The 15699-nt window shown below is 40.1% G+C and overlaps 1 protein-coding gene across 1 annotated transcript in view; it reads right to left on the bottom strand.

Moving 5' to 3' along the window:
• txndc16 (thioredoxin domain containing 16) overlaps positions 1 to 15699 on the bottom strand; it is a 44409-nt gene that overhangs the window by 17188 nt on the left and 11522 nt on the right. Inside the window, exons 11-15 of the mRNA XM_036593848.1 lie at positions 11648 to 11794; positions 11371 to 11430; positions 9606 to 9774; positions 5266 to 5399; positions 2114 to 2198 (exon numbers count right to left, since the gene is read on the bottom strand). Of these exons, the coding sequence (XP_036449741.1) occupies positions 2114 to 2198; positions 5266 to 5399; positions 9606 to 9774; positions 11371 to 11430; positions 11648 to 11794 (595 nt within the window). The remainder of the gene's footprint in view (positions 1 to 2113; positions 2199 to 5265; positions 5400 to 9605; positions 9775 to 11370; positions 11431 to 11647; positions 11795 to 15699) is intronic.

Genomic DNA, 15699 nt, shown 5'->3' with positions numbered 1-15699 from the left:
CACAAATGTAATTAGATTTGTAATCAGACTGGAACAGCAGTTTTATTAGAAGTTTTCTTCCCCAGCAGTAAAACGAAGCATCTAATAACTTACATTAAGAGATTATTTACACTGTATCTGCCAGCTTTCCTAACATTCAGCTAGTGTTTATGTTGCTCATGCTGTGACACTGTAACCAGTTTCAGCTTCAAACCATTCTGTAATGTGACAGAACAGCAGACGTCCCCTTATCTTAACACTTAACTTTTATCACATTAATTAAATGTGTTGCCTTTCTCCCAAATGCAACATCTATATTACCACTCCATTATAACACAGTACTTACATAACAACTACACAGGAACTGCCCACTTATTATAAAGTGTATCTTTAACACTGCACTACAGGAACGTTCCTGTGTAGAAGATACACTTGTGTAATTACATAAGGCAAAACTGAAGTTGATACACATGTGTAATTACATAGGCTGTACTTCTTTAATCCATCCTAACTCATCAGTAGTTACAGTGTGACAATGTCCCCATGGTCTATAACTAAAGTTTGGATGCCTATCCTATTTTCTAGGTTAACCATGTTATATAGAGGGGAAATCAAATTATGTTTGATGATAATGGTGATTATCTCTCTTAAATGTATATGTACTACCGTAATTTTTGCCATGCGGGCTGACGTCAGGACCGATCTGGCCAATCGGAGGACTCCTTCAGAGATAAACAGGAAGTACACGGCACGTCGGGGGAGGAGTGGGGAGACAGAGGAGAGGAGCGGAGTTTGAAAGAGCGAGGTGTTTGGAAGGTAGAGGGCCGCCGGTGTTTTGGATGTTGTTCACTGGACACGGTAACGCTGTGTTTTGCTTCTAGAAGTACGGACTCTTGGCGCTGAGGCGGATCATCGGAGGTTCGACGGAGCTTCTCGTTTCAAGGAATTCCATTGCTTCACGTTGAAAACGGTCGGCGAGCTACTGGGTTTAAAGGGGAGACGCCGTATCTCCCAGACTCTCTCGCTCGCGTGCTCTCTCGCTCTCTGCTGCCCCGTGCTTTGCTGATGATGGACTGGACATTGTGAACTTTGTTTATATAAAGAAATGATGAAACGAAACGAACTTTTAGCCGAGGTTATGTTAAACGCTGATTTTGTATGAGTGTTAATGTGGTGATAGGGGTGTGGGTGGATATTGGTCTAGGGAAACTAGAGGATTGGGATAATGTTGGATGTTTGCATTAAAAAACAAAATTAAGCATGATTGAATAAGGTATGCGTGGTGGGTCTGAAGCGAGGGGGAAATTACGGCCTTTTGAAAGGTGTTTGTAAACTATCCAGTTAGGAATTCCTCAGGGGTTGGATGCAGTTTATTTCAGATATTTGTAAACATTAAGGATTCTTTTAATATAAATAGGAATAGTGTTACAACAGTGCCGTTGCATATGGTATGCATGTGTAACGATACAGTTATTAGAGACACTTAATATAAATATATATGGGACTGCTTTTATTGCTCTTAGGGAGCTTTTCCTTGCCACTGTTGCCACTGGCGACGCTCATGGTGGCTCAGACCCGGATATTTCTGTAAAGCTGCTTTGTGACAACGCCGGTTGTAAAAAGCGCTATATAAAAGACTTCTGAAGTGGGAAAAAAACGAGGTGAACTGCGCCGTTTTTCGGAATGCTGTTTCCAGCTGTGCATCTCCTTGTAGCCAAGTTAACAGAATATCTGAGAACTTCTTAAGTTTTTCGAGAACTGCATTTAAGAACTTTCTTACCAACTTAGTCAGTGTTTGTCTTAAGAACCTTTGCAAGGTTTTTCTTAAGAAAGCTTATGTGAATCCGGCCCCTGGACTGTATAAGAAAGCAGTGATTCTTTCTGTGGTCCTGCTGGATTCTTTTCACTGTTTACCTTAGAGAAGTATCTTTGTAATTTGTGCTGTTGTTTTATACTGGATAACTGACCCTGATTTACCACCCTGCTTAAACGTGGCATTACAGTGAAATTTAGTGAGTGTTTGCTGCTGCTGTTGTTTTCAGTCATCAGGTGTATATTTGCCAATTTTTATACACAAGCAAGTCTATTACTGGAAGTGTCTGTAACACAGCTGAGCTCCAGGAAGAACATTTACCATCTCTCTGCCTCTTCATGTACAAACAGTCCCAGAAGTGTTTCTCCTCTCAGGGACTTTGCAGCCTCTTCAAAGACGACCACATCTGGACACCAAAGAACAAAACAGAATACGAGCCGTGACGGTACAAAAACAAACCATGATCCACTGCACAACACTGTTACATAAGTGTTTTGTTCGAATTCATATGATTCTCATGCTTTACTAAGGAGACACGGTGAAAACAAACCATCTATGGTAACGTTTAAAGCAGAGGTTCGTGGTCCTGGAGCGTCCCTGCCCTGCATGTTTCAGTGTTTCCCCTCTCTTCTCTCACGCGTCTGATCCAAATAATCAGCTTATTATCCCCTTTAGGCAAAGGGAAAATGGATTATTCGGCTTTTTATTTAAGCAATGTTAACTTGTGATTGAACAAATGTTTCTATATCTGAAACACACTGTTAGTGATTTGAATTCTACTCTGAATCTAAAATAAGCTGTAAATGATTTGAATTCTACTCTGAATCTAAAATAAGCTGTAAATGATTTGAATTCTACTCTGAATCTAAAATAAGCTGTAAATGATTTGAATTCTACTCTGAATCTAAAATAAGCTGTAAATGATTTGAAGTCCAGTCTGAATCTAAAATAAGCTGTAAATGATTTGAACTCCAGTCTGAATCTAAAATAAGCTGTAAATGATTTGAATTCTACTCTGAATCTAAAATAAGCTGTAAATGATTTGAACTCCAGTCTGAATCTAAAATAAGCTGTAAATAATTTGAATTCTACTCTGAATCTAAAATAAGCTGTAAATGATTTGAATTCCAGTCTGAATCTAAAATAAGCTGTAAATGATTTGAATTCCAGTCTGAATCTAAAATAAGCTGTAAATGATTTGAATTCCAGTCTGAATCTAAAATAAGCTGTAAATGATTTGAATTCCAGTCTGAATCTAAAATAAGCTGTAAATAATTTGAATTCTACTCTGAATCTAAAATAAGCTGTAAATGATTTGAATTCCAGTCTGAATCTAAAATAAACTGTTAACGATTTGAATTCCAATATGAATCTAAATGAAGCTAACAATAATTAGAATTCTAGTCTGAATTAAAATAATCTGTAAATGATTGAGTGTTTCAACCTGTAGCTTTGAATGAGGCACAATACAGAGCAGCAAATCAGAACAGAGCTAATGTACATACAGCAGTCTCCAAGGCACAGTAACAAAAACGGCCTGATTGATAAACAGAGGAAAAAAAGAGGAAAATGGATTATTCTGCTTTTTATTTAAGCAATGTTAACTTGTGACTGAACAAATGTTTCTATATCTGAAACACACTGTTAGTGATTCGAATACCAATATGAATCTAAAATAGGCTGTTTATGATTTGAATTCCAGGCTGAATCTAAAATAAGCTGTAAATGATTTGAATTCCAGTCTGAGAGGAAAAAAAGAGGAAAATGGTCATGTAGAAATTAATTATGACTGTTTTTGGTACATAAAACTAGACAAATGTTATAAGTGCAATGGTTCGAATTCCAGCATGAATGTAAAATAATAATGTAATAATGTTGTCAGCAGTATTACTGCTGCTTACTTTCCACAAAAGTTGATGAGTTTTTACAGTGGTTTCACATATCAATGACTTTCTCTTAAAATATAGATGCTGGCGTCTACACCAGCAGGGGGTCCGTGTGAAGAGACTATCCTGCTCTTTCCGAGCCAAAGAGCAGGGGCTCTCAACCTTTCTCAGCTCAAGGCCCATATATTTATAACTCGAAAGGTTGAAGGTCCAAAAGAAAATATTTTTTGTTTGCCTGAACATAAATTTCTCTTTTATTTCTGAAGTGCAGACAGTGAAAAGTTGAGACTTTTGGCCTTAACAACAGGTTAGATCATTAATTGGAGTCCAAAAATTGCAGTAATCTTAAAAAATGAAAAATAGAAAAGAGAAGAGAAACTCCAAGCTCTAGCTTAGCTCTAACTTCTAAAGCTCTCGCTTTGTATGTCAATGCGCAGTGTCGTGTTTGAGTCAAAGACCAGGCTCAGGCAAAACCCAGTCAAGACTGGATCAAGGGAGGATAAAAATTGTGTGGTATTCATTTAACATAACAGAAACAATCCTGCACAATACCAGCGTTAATGCAACTCTGCATTTTAACTTTCAGAAGCAAACGAATAGGATAATTCTCTTTCATAGATATTTCTCTGTAATTTCTTGATCTAAACGTTGGACCAGGGGTCACAACCCAAACGGTAAGAAGAGCCATTTTGTCCTTTCAACAAAAATCAAACCAACTTGGGAGCCACAAGATTTTATGTCCATTCTACCATCTTGGCTGTAAATATGTCTCAGTATGTGCTGATGTAATAATATAGGCTAAAAATATAATATAAATGAAAACACAGACTGACTTTGCTCTGCTTTAAGCTTTAGCTCAGCTATAGCTGCTTTTCTCGCATCTCCAACAGGAAACTTTTCCGCAAAAATGAAACAGTTTCTTGTAAAATGTCTCTCAATGTTTGACTTTTTATGAGGCTGAAGTCGCTTCTCATTCACCAGCTTCTTGTTTGAATTTTCCCGTTCCACCTTAAATGGTGCCTGAGGTGCCAGAATGTAACTGCGGCATCATTTAAGGTGGAACGGGAAGATTAAGAAAAAATTCGAATGATAATCTGACTTCAGCCTCGCGACTGTTTAGTGTTTGTCAGTTTGTCGCTGCAGATTAAACGTATCAGGAAACCAGCTGGAGTGACTATAAACGCAAATAGGTCCATTCATCTCTAAATTATCTTTGTTCGTCTTAAATCTCTCTCTTTGCCGCTTCGTTAGCTACTAGCTAGGTGAGACTGTTTTCTGTGTTGCTATGGTGACCAGCAGTCTGCGCTGATCTTCAGGGTTAAAGGGTGAATCAGCAGTTCTACATTAACTCCAGAGTTTAAGACCATTTATTGTTAAACTGTGTTGAACGATCAGCAGAGCTTTATTTTACTGTAAAGGAGGATTATTTTATTTTTACCTACTAATCTAATTCAGCTGTGGAGCCACAACAGGGCAGTAAAAGAGCCGCATGCAGCTCCGGAGCCACATGTTAATGACCCCTGAGTTAGACTATATAAATGATGTCTTTCTTAATTTATTAGAATCAGAGCTCAAAGCCAGCGGTACCTGTGTCTGCGGGTGAGTAAAGGCCGAGCACACGGACGGGGGAGAGAGCGGAGTTGGTGTTGTAGAGATCTCCTTCCAGGAAGGACAGAACCTCCGCTGAGGAGGAGAGAGACGTGGGGCTCGGCACCTGAGAACTAAACACACACAGGAGTGAGAGACGAAGCCTCAGAGCTGAAACAGAACTACAGAGACTTTTCTGGACACTCGTATATATACGGCCCATCAAAAGTTTGGGGACACCTGTCAATCCACTGTAAACTCATCAAACCAGGGCTGCCTAAAGCGTCGCATATATTAGTAGAAACTGAATAATTCACAGTAGATACTGAATAATTTATAGCAGATACTGAATAATTCATAGTAGATATTTAATAATTCATAACAGATAGTGAATATTTCACAGATGATACTGAGTAATTCATAGCAGATACTGAATAATTCATTGTAGACATTCAATAATTCATAGTAGATACTGAGTAATTCATAGTAGATACTGAATAATTCATAGTAGACATTCAATAATTCATAATAGATACTGAGTAATTCATAGTAGATACTGAATAATTCATTGTAGACATTCAATAATTCATAGTAGATACTGAGTAATTCATAGTAGATACTGAATAATTCATTGTAGACATTCAATAATTCATAGTAGATACTGAGTAATTCATAGTAGATACTGAATAATTCATAGTAGATACTGAGTAATTCATAGTAGATACTGAATAATTCATAGTAGATACTGAATAATTCATAGTAGTTACTGACGAAATTTATAGCAATGAATAATTAACCTCACGATTAATGACTGAATAATAAAGGATGCACTTTACAGGATTAAAATTAGCATGTTTTGTAGCTAGTTTGCCATAATTTACCATATTAAACAGAAAGTTTTTTCTATTTTTCTTAGCAAAACTGCAAAGCTTAAAAAAAAGCCCTACTTTGTGAATACAGCCAAGCCACGCCCGCTTTCTGCACTTGTTGTGATACCAGCACTCATCAGCAATCAAACCTTTCAAGTGTTTGAAGCAGTTTTTAACCAAAAGAGCTTCAATGTGTGATTTTAACAGCAGTTTGGAAAAGAAAACTGTCAAATCATTCATTAGACAAACGCTGCTCCTCATCCTGAGGACACTTTGATGAAGACGAAGGTCAGTGTTGAAGACAAACATACACAAACTATCAGCACAGAGCTGATTTCAGATAAACTAAACCTTTATCATCTTCTGTTTTTTAAATTAAAGTTAAATTCAACAATATTCCAATAGAGGGCAAACCTTTGACAATGTCGAGCACAATTATGTTTTTCATATCATATAAAAAGACAAAGAAAATCAGCTCTGTGTCCATTTTATGTAGTTCTAATTCACTCGTTCGTCACAACAGCAGCAGCTGCTCGTCTGCTCGCGACCTTCCCACATCTCGATAAACGGATATCGGCTTTCGGAGTGCATGTCTAGACGCAACATTGACCATCATTATGCTGTTTTCTAAAGGATGTACATTAAGTGGTTTTTAAAAGGACTCAACAGATAATTACTTTAACCGCTGCAATCGCTTTAACGAGTCATTATGGAATCTCATCAGGACACGAGGCTGGGAAATATGATCATACATTATTGCGCTGTATGAAGAGATCATCTGGAATTTTGTTTATATGGTTATTGTGGTGAGATTTCATGGATATCTTCATTTTAAAGTGTAGAAACTTGTCTATAATCACATAATGGTTCATTATACACTGATCAGGCATAACATTATGACCACCTCCTTGTTTCTCCGCTCATTGTCCATTTTATCAGCTCCACTTACTATATAGGTGCACTTTGTAGTTCTACAGTTACAGACTGTAGTCCATCTGTTTCTCTGATACTTTGTTAGCCCCCTTTTACCCTGTTCTTCAGTGGTCAGGACCCCCATGGACCCTCACAGAGCAGGTACTATTTGGGTGGTGGATCATTCTCAGCACTGCAGTAACACTGACGTGGTGGTGGTGTGTTAGTGTGTGTTGCACTGGCCTGAGTGGATCAGACACAGCAGTGCTGCTGGAGTTTTTACACACCTCAGTGTCACTGCTGGACTGAGAATAGTCCACCAACCAAAAATATCCAGCCGACAGCGTCCTGTGGGCAGCGTCCTGTGACCACTGACGAAGGACTAGAGAATGACCAACGCAAACTGTGCAGCAGCAGATGAGCTATCGTCTCTGACTTTACATCTACAAGGTGGACTGACAAGGTAGGAGTGTCTAATAGAGTGGACAGTGAGTGGACACAGTGTTTAAAAACTCCAGCAGCATTGCTGTGTCTGATCTACTCAGACCAGCACAACTCACACTAACACACCACCACCACGTCAGTGTTACTGCAGTGCTGAGAATGATCCACCACCCAAATAGTACCTGCTCTGTGAGGGTCCATGGGGGTCCTGACCACTGAAGAACAGGGTAAAAGGGGGCTAACAAAGTATCAGAGAAACAGATGGACTACAGTCTGTAACTGTAGAACTACAAAGTGCACCTATATAGTAAGTGGAGCTGATAAAATGGACAATGAGCGGAGAAACAAGGAGGTGGTCATAATGTTATGCCTCATTGGTGTGTTGTTCATATTATTCTGCCAGAATAATGATTCATACATACATTAATTAAAAAATTATGGCTCATAACACTTATAGCAAAAAATGTCCCTAATTCTGGCTGCATTAACAGGAAGTAATTTAACTGGAAAATAAAACTGGTATTTGTGTCGAAAGTAAAACTAAGCATAGTTAGAAAATGATTCAGTATTTTTGCGTAATATATCTAATCTTTCATTATATAAGGCTGAAATAACTCCTGGCAGTGCTCTGAAAGCTTTACAGACAGAAGTGCTGTGGTTTGAGTCATTATCTTGTAGTATCTGTGAACAGCAGACTTTGGCTGGCGTTCTGGATGTCAATAAGCCAATTAGCGCATACCAGTGATTTCTCCTGGGGCTGGCAGCGGCACTTATCACTCCTTACTGATAAAATATTAACGCTTTCACATATGAGGTCACACATAACCACTCATTTTAAATGTACGTTTCCCATAAAACTGTATCAGAGACCCCCTGTTTTGGTACTTTAATTGGCTTTTTGTTTGGTAATCAATCAAAACGTTAGAAGGTACTACAGCCATATAACGCAGCTATTAAAGGATTTAAACAGCTGTGAACTGTTATAATGTGTGACATGGCAGAACTGCAAAACTGGGGGCAGTCGTGGGCTGGAGGTTAGGGAACCAGCCTTATGACCGGAAGGTCGCCAGTTCAATCCCGAGTCGACAGTACGTGACTGAAGTGCCCTTGAGCGAGGCACCTAACCCCCATCTGCTCCCCGAGCGCTGTGGAAAGGGCTGCACGCCGCTCCGGGCAAGTGTGCTCACTGCCCCCTAGTGTGTGTGTGTTCACTAGCGTATGTGGTGTTTCACTGCACGGATGGGTCAAATGTGGAGGTGAAATTTCCCCATTGTGCGGCTAATAAGGGTCACTTAATCACTAACTGTGGAAAAAAACACTTGAGTTGAAAAATAAAAAGTGTGCAGGCTGAGCTCAATCAATAACTCCTGAGGCATCACTTTACCTTCACTGCTGTTAAATATAACATCTCATTGCTAATCCTTCAGGCTCTGATGGAGGATATTTAGTGAAGCCCCTCTGCATTAATCCCTTACACTGCAGGCTTATTAGTCTAGTAGGAATTATTCAGTTATTACTAGGAATCTCAGTATTCACCATGAATTATTCTTTAACTACTGTAAACAACTCATTTACTACTATTGATTAATCAATATCCATCTTGAATTATTAGGCAACTACTTATTAAGTAATTAATTAGGATCTACTACAAAATATTCAGTGTCTACTATGAATTATTCAGTATCTACTGTGAATTATTCAATATTTACTTGAATTATTCAGCATCTATGAATTATACAGTATCTACTATGAATTATTCATTATCTATTATGAATTATTCAGTATCTACTATGAATTATACAGTATCTACTATGAATTATTCAGTATCTAACTCTTCAGGTGAACCTATCTTTTGGGGGGGGGGGACCGCTTTGACATCTAAAGTTCTGTAATCATGAGCATGAGAAACTCAAGTGTGGTGCCACACTGACCTTTAGAGATCATGTGATTAACATAAACATTAGTAAATATAAAGGTTATAGGTGAAATCCTGTCAACAGCTTATGACAGTTGTGCACAGTGGTGTACTGATCCACTCAGTCTGAGGAGTTCAGTGGTGAGTAGAGTGTCTGCTGTAGATGACCAGACTGTAAGAAAAGCTCCTAGATAACTCACAGCAGGAGGAACCTGTGGAGGCTGCCAGTTCCCAGCATGCCTCTGTAGCGCTGGGGAACCTCACCAGGGCGATAGAGCAGAACAGAGGGGAAAGACGTGATGTTCTGGTCACTGCAGACAACAGTCCACTCACCACAGTCTACATAGGCCAACTCTATACCACTCACATCTACAGAGAGAGAGAGAGAGAGAGAGAGAGAGAGAGAGAGAGAGAGGAGAAAGAGAGAATGGGACAGAGAGATAAACAGAGAGAGAGAAAGAGAGAAAGCGAAAGAGAGAGAGAGAGAAAGAGAGAAAGACAAGAGTGAGACAGTGAGAGAGGGGGAGAGAGAGAGAGCGAGAGAGGGAGAGAAGGAGAGAGAGAGAGAGAGAGAGAGAGAGAGAGAGAGAGAGAGAGAGAGAGAGAGAGATGAGAGAAAGGGGGAGAGAGAGAGAGAGAGGGAGAGAGAGAGAGAGAGAGAGAGAGAGAGAGAGAGAGAGAGAGAGAGAGAGAGAGAGAAAAAAAGAGAAAACAAGATAGCGGGAACGGGAGAGAGAGAAAGAGAGAGAGAGAGTGAGAAAGAGAGAGGGAGGGAGAAAGGGAGAGTGGGACAGAGAGATAAACAGAGAGAGAGAAAGAGAGAAAGCGAAAGAGAGAGAGAGAGAGAGAGAGAAAGACAAGAGTGAGACAGTGAGAGAGGGAGAGAGAGAGAACGAGAGAGGGAGAGAAGGAGAGAGAGAGAGAGAGAGAGAGAGAGAGAGAGAGAGAGAGAGAGAGAGAGAGTTGGAAATACTAAAGGGAATTTGCACATTTTTGATGTTCAACACTGTTTTATGGCAGTTTTGAGAAGCTTTTGGCCTAAAACATCCTTTTGTTTAATACATGCAGGATGTTATGAGGCAACTTACATTATTTCAGATTTATCACTATTTTCCATCATCAACGTTCCGTATAAACTCAGAAGACTCGTGTAGGTTCACTGGTGGTTCTGGATAGTAAATAAAATGGCTATATTAGTGTTGTAGTCATGGCGACCCCTGGTTCCTATCACCACCACTGTAAAGACATCGGAGTCTCTACAATCAACCATTTCAGATATTTGCTCACAGCTCAATGACAGAATTATGCAGAAATATAGAAACACTTGTGGAATTTCTGGTTAATTATGGCAGTTTTCTGCAAATTTTAGTGCACAATTTCTATTTATTTACTGAAATTAATTAAATATATAAATTTTAAAAAATGGCATAATTTTTGCACAGGCTACATTTTGTTTTTCCCCCCTAATATGTTAAATTCAGCAGATAAACAGTGTGTATAAAAATGTGCACAAGTGTTTTACACTCAGAAAATCAACAAAATGAATTTATGCCTTTCACATACTTTTGCATATGACTATATAGCGTACATTAAAATATATAATCTAGACACCAGAATATTTCTATATGCTTTAAATTTTGTTGAAAGAACAAAAAGTTATTAAATCATGGATTACGTACAAACATTATTCATTCATCTAATTTCTTTTAGATTAAATATTTTAATTTTTATTATAATTTCATTCTGATTAACAATTAATAAATGACTACATGAATTAAATAGATTAAAAAGCAAATAACATTTCTTAGTATTATATCAAATATATACACATATATGTATACACTTACACATATATACATCATATATATATACACATCATATATATATATATACATATATATATATATATATATATATAGATATATATATATAAAAATTTGTTTTTTTCCACATTCAGTGCTTTACCTTCCAGCGCATCAGCAACTTCTACATACGACTGCAGGAAAGCCATGCACACAGCGTCCCCTACAGGATAAAAAGAAAACAGACAATGTCTAGAGAGCCTTCCTTTATAAAGCAAATGTGCACTTATGGTTTAATTTTGCAGAAATTATTTGCAGATAATTAATAAGCAATTAATACAAAATACTACATAGCTGGAAATGCCACTGATCTTGCTCTAAAAAGAATTTAGTCAGCCTCTACAATCAGGAGAATAATCAGACAGATATATGACACTCACATTTCACATAGAACAGCACCACCATGAGGCCATTCTGTGTCACTGCAGTGCTGAAAGTTTCAGCTGTGAGTTTTGTGACCGCTTCTGTGTCCAGCGTTAGTCCTCGGTCTCTGTACACAGACTCCGCCACCTCATCGTCCAAAACATCTGCAAAGGACGAAGGAAAGCTCTGTTTACATTGGAGTTTAACATGTTTGTATCGTTGGCAAATAAATAATTGTGAAATTAATTGAACAAAATAGAACAAGACGCTCTGGAGTAGCCACATGAGCCTAAGGTCACCATGCCCAATGCCAAGTGTGGGCTGGAGGGGTATAAAGCCCCCCAGCATTGGGCTGTGGAGCAGTGGAACTACATTCTCAGGAGATAACCTGCTAAATGACCCCCACCAGCACAAAGAGTCCGCAGACCGTCAGTAATTAGAGCCTCTTTTAGTAAATCTGCCCCTGCATGACCAAAATTTCCAGACAGACTTTTAATGTCTGATATGGCCATTCAACTCTGCTCAGCTTGTATAATCTCCACAGGACAGCATTGACCAATAGGACGGGACCCTCCGCAGCAGCCGCATATGAGCCTAAGGTCACCATGTAGAATGCCAAGTGTGGGCTGGAGGGGTATAAAGCCCCCCAGCACTGGGTTGTGGAGTGATGGAGCTCCACCCAGCTCCATCCAGTACCTTTGGGATGAGTTGGAGTGATCCAGAACTGACCATTCAACATCAGTACCTGACCTCACTAACGCTCAATCAAATCCTCACAGCAATGTTCCAACATCTAGTGTAAACATCTTAGTGGATCAGACCCAGCAGTGCTGCTGGAGTTTTTAAACACCTCAGTGTCACTGCTGGACTGAGAATAGTCCACCAACCAAAAATATCCAGCCAACAGAGTCCTGTGGGCAGCGTCCTGTGACCACTGATGAAGGACTAGAGGATGACCAACACAAACTGTGCAGCAGCAGATGAGCTATCGTCTCTGACTTTACATCTACAAGGTGGACCGACAAGGTAGGAGTGTCTAATAGAGTGGACAGTGAGTGGACACAGTGTTTAAAACTTCAGCATCACTGCTGTGTCTGATCTACTCAGATCAGCACAACACACACTAACACACCACCACCACATCAGTGTTACTGCAGTGCTGAGAATGATCCACCACCCAAATAGTACCTGCTCTGTGAGGGTCCATGGGGGTCCTGAACACTGAAGAACAGGGTAAAAGGGGGCTAACAAAGTATGCAGAGAAACAGATGGACTACAGTCTGTAACTGTAGAACTACAAAGTGCACCTATATAGTAAGTGGAGCTGATAAAATGGACAATGAGTGTAGAAACAAGGAGGTGGTCTTAATGTTATGCCTGATCGGTGTATGATATTATAGTACATTAGTGAGGGAACTTCACTGTTTACTGTTGGTCTTTACTGTTGATCACTCCTCTCACTTTGGAGCTTCGTTTTAGACTAAAATAGAAGAATAGAGCCTCTTCAGTTCTTATACTGATGGATGCTGAAGCTCCACTGCAGTTCTGTAAGTACTGCAAAAAAACGGTGCTGCAAAAAATGTCTGAGCAACTGAAAATTGAGTAAATGTAGTCAACATGTCATATTATGTAACTCATTTCTACACATTTTTGTACTTGTTTTATGTAATCTTGTGTTAGGAAAGTGTTTATTCCATCAGCAGATACGCTTACTCGTTTTAAGCATTATTTCCCGAATTATGCAAAATTATCCGATTTATTTCACAACACAAGCAAATTATCTGCCACACTTTCGCTTGATAAAATTCCTTAAAACTAATTAAATTGTTTTGAAATAAGTTAAATAATCTGGTAACACTTTATTTGGATAGTCCACTTTGGATACTTTGTAGATACTTAATTTACTTTCAAGTTACATTCAACTAAATATCTACTAAACTGACCAGAATTGTCTTTAACTCTAATCCTGGCTCTAATCCTAACCCTAACCTCAGCCCAAAACCTAAACCCAGCTCACCCTGGTTCAGCCCTAACCCTGGTCCAAATCCTACCCCCACCACTGTTTGGGAATCAACAGATAGTTTGTGAACATCTGTAGATAATCTATAGGAGGCTATAGTGGACGATCCACATAAAGTGGGACCGATAATCTTATTATATCTCAAAATGAGAAATGTTAGATACACTGACTACAAAACACACCCAGACGGACTGTTTATTGTCGCTGGAGATTTCAGCTGTGCTAATCTGAAGTCAGTGCTCCCTAAATTCCACCAGTATGTGGACTTTGCACCCGTGGCGGCTAATGTGCTGGACCTACGGCTACTCAGACCACATCTCTGTGATGCTCACTCCAGCATACAGACCGCTCATCAGACGTGCCAAACTGGAAGCAAGTGAGAACCTGGCCACCAGGAGCTGCTCTGCTCTTCAGGACTGTTCTGAGCTCACTGACTGGGAGATGTTCAGAGAAGCAGCAACTTCTGGTGACTCCATCAACCTGAATCAGTGACTGGCTACATCAGCAAGTGCACTGATGATGTTACTGTCTCCAAACTCGTCACTACACACCCCAACCAGAAGCCATGGATGACTGTGGAGGTGCGCATGCTGCTGAGAACCTACGATAAGGCCTTCAAGTGAGAGGATAAGGCAAGCCTCAGGATAGCAAGAGCAAAGCTTTCCCGGGCCATCAAAGAGGCAAAGCGCGCCTACTCAAAGAAAATCCATGAACATTTTCAAGACACTGCTGACACACGGCGCATGTAGTAGGACATCCAGGCCATCCCCAACTACAAGACCTTATTCTCAATACCTCATGTCCAGAAACGAGTGCTGTGTCGGTGCTGCACTGTCCTGTCTGTTTACTGTGTATAATGTCCGTTTAATTTATCGTATTTATTGTATTGTTTCTAGTTTAAGAAATGCACTGTCGCTACAGGACGCAGAAACGTTAGTTCACGCCTTCATCACGTCCAGGTTAGATTACTGTAACGCTCTGCTTTCTGGTTGTTCCAGCCAAAACCTTAACAAGCTTCAGTTAGTCCAGAACGCTGCAGCCAGAGTTCTCAGCAAAACCAGGAAATTCGACCACATTAGCCCAGTTTTGTGTACCTTACATTGGTTGCCAGTTAAATTCCGCATTGAGTACAAAATTCTTCCACTGATGTATAAAGCTCTGAACGGCCTTGATCCTCAGTACCTCAGTGACCTTATTTCCTACTATCAACCGACACGCCCACTTAGATCACAAGGTGCTGCTCATTATTAGTGCCCAGAATAAATAAAGTTACGTCAGGGGGAGGAGCCTTTTCATACCACGCCCCCCAGCTTTGGAATAGCCTACCAGTCTGTGTTCGGGACTCAGCCTCCATCTTTAAGTCTAGGCTAAAAACGTACCTGTTTAGTTGAGCCTTTGGTTAATTTGTTTTTCTAACTATGTCCCTCTCATCCCCCCTCCCCCCCCCCTTCCCCCTCCCCCCCCCCGTTCCCCCTCCCCCTCCCCCTCCCTTTCCCTGAGCTGAGCGGCTGCCTGTCCTAAGAGGGTCTGACGTGACCGATGCGGCCGGCGCGTTGCACAGTGGTGTTAAACTGTATCCACTTATACTGTTTTGTGTCTGTGCTGTTATCCGGTGTCGACCAGAGGAGGATGGGTTCCCCTTTTGAGTCTGGTTCCTCTCGAGATTTCTTCCTCCTGTTGAGGGAGTTCTTCCTTGCCACTGTCGCCAAGGCTTGCTCACTGGGGGCGTGGACCCAGATTCTCTGTAAAGCTGCTTTGTGACAACGTCTGTTGTAAAAGGCGCTATATAAATAGATTTGACTTGACTTGACTAGTTTAATGTTTGCACACTCACGTCTGGACATTTGCACTTTGTCTATTTTGTTCCATGTTGCACCATGTTGGTCCCGGAGGAACGTACTTGCGCTCCACTGTGTACTTGTACGTAGATGGAATGACAATAAAAGCCTCTTGACTCCTGACCCTTTACATTTCAGGTGTGTCCTCACTAATATACATGAACAGAAGTATCATTTGAAAATACTCAAGTACAAATCTATCAAGTACCTG

Source organism: Colossoma macropomum, unplaced genomic scaffold, assembly GCF_904425465.1.
Source record: "Colossoma macropomum unplaced genomic scaffold, Colossoma_macropomum, whole genome shotgun sequence".
NCBI classification, from domain to species: domain Eukaryota; kingdom Metazoa; phylum Chordata; class Actinopteri; order Characiformes; family Serrasalmidae; genus Colossoma; species Colossoma macropomum.
The sequence above is the reverse complement of the archived record's forward strand: the minus strand, read 5'-3'. Positions and strand labels throughout refer to the sequence as shown.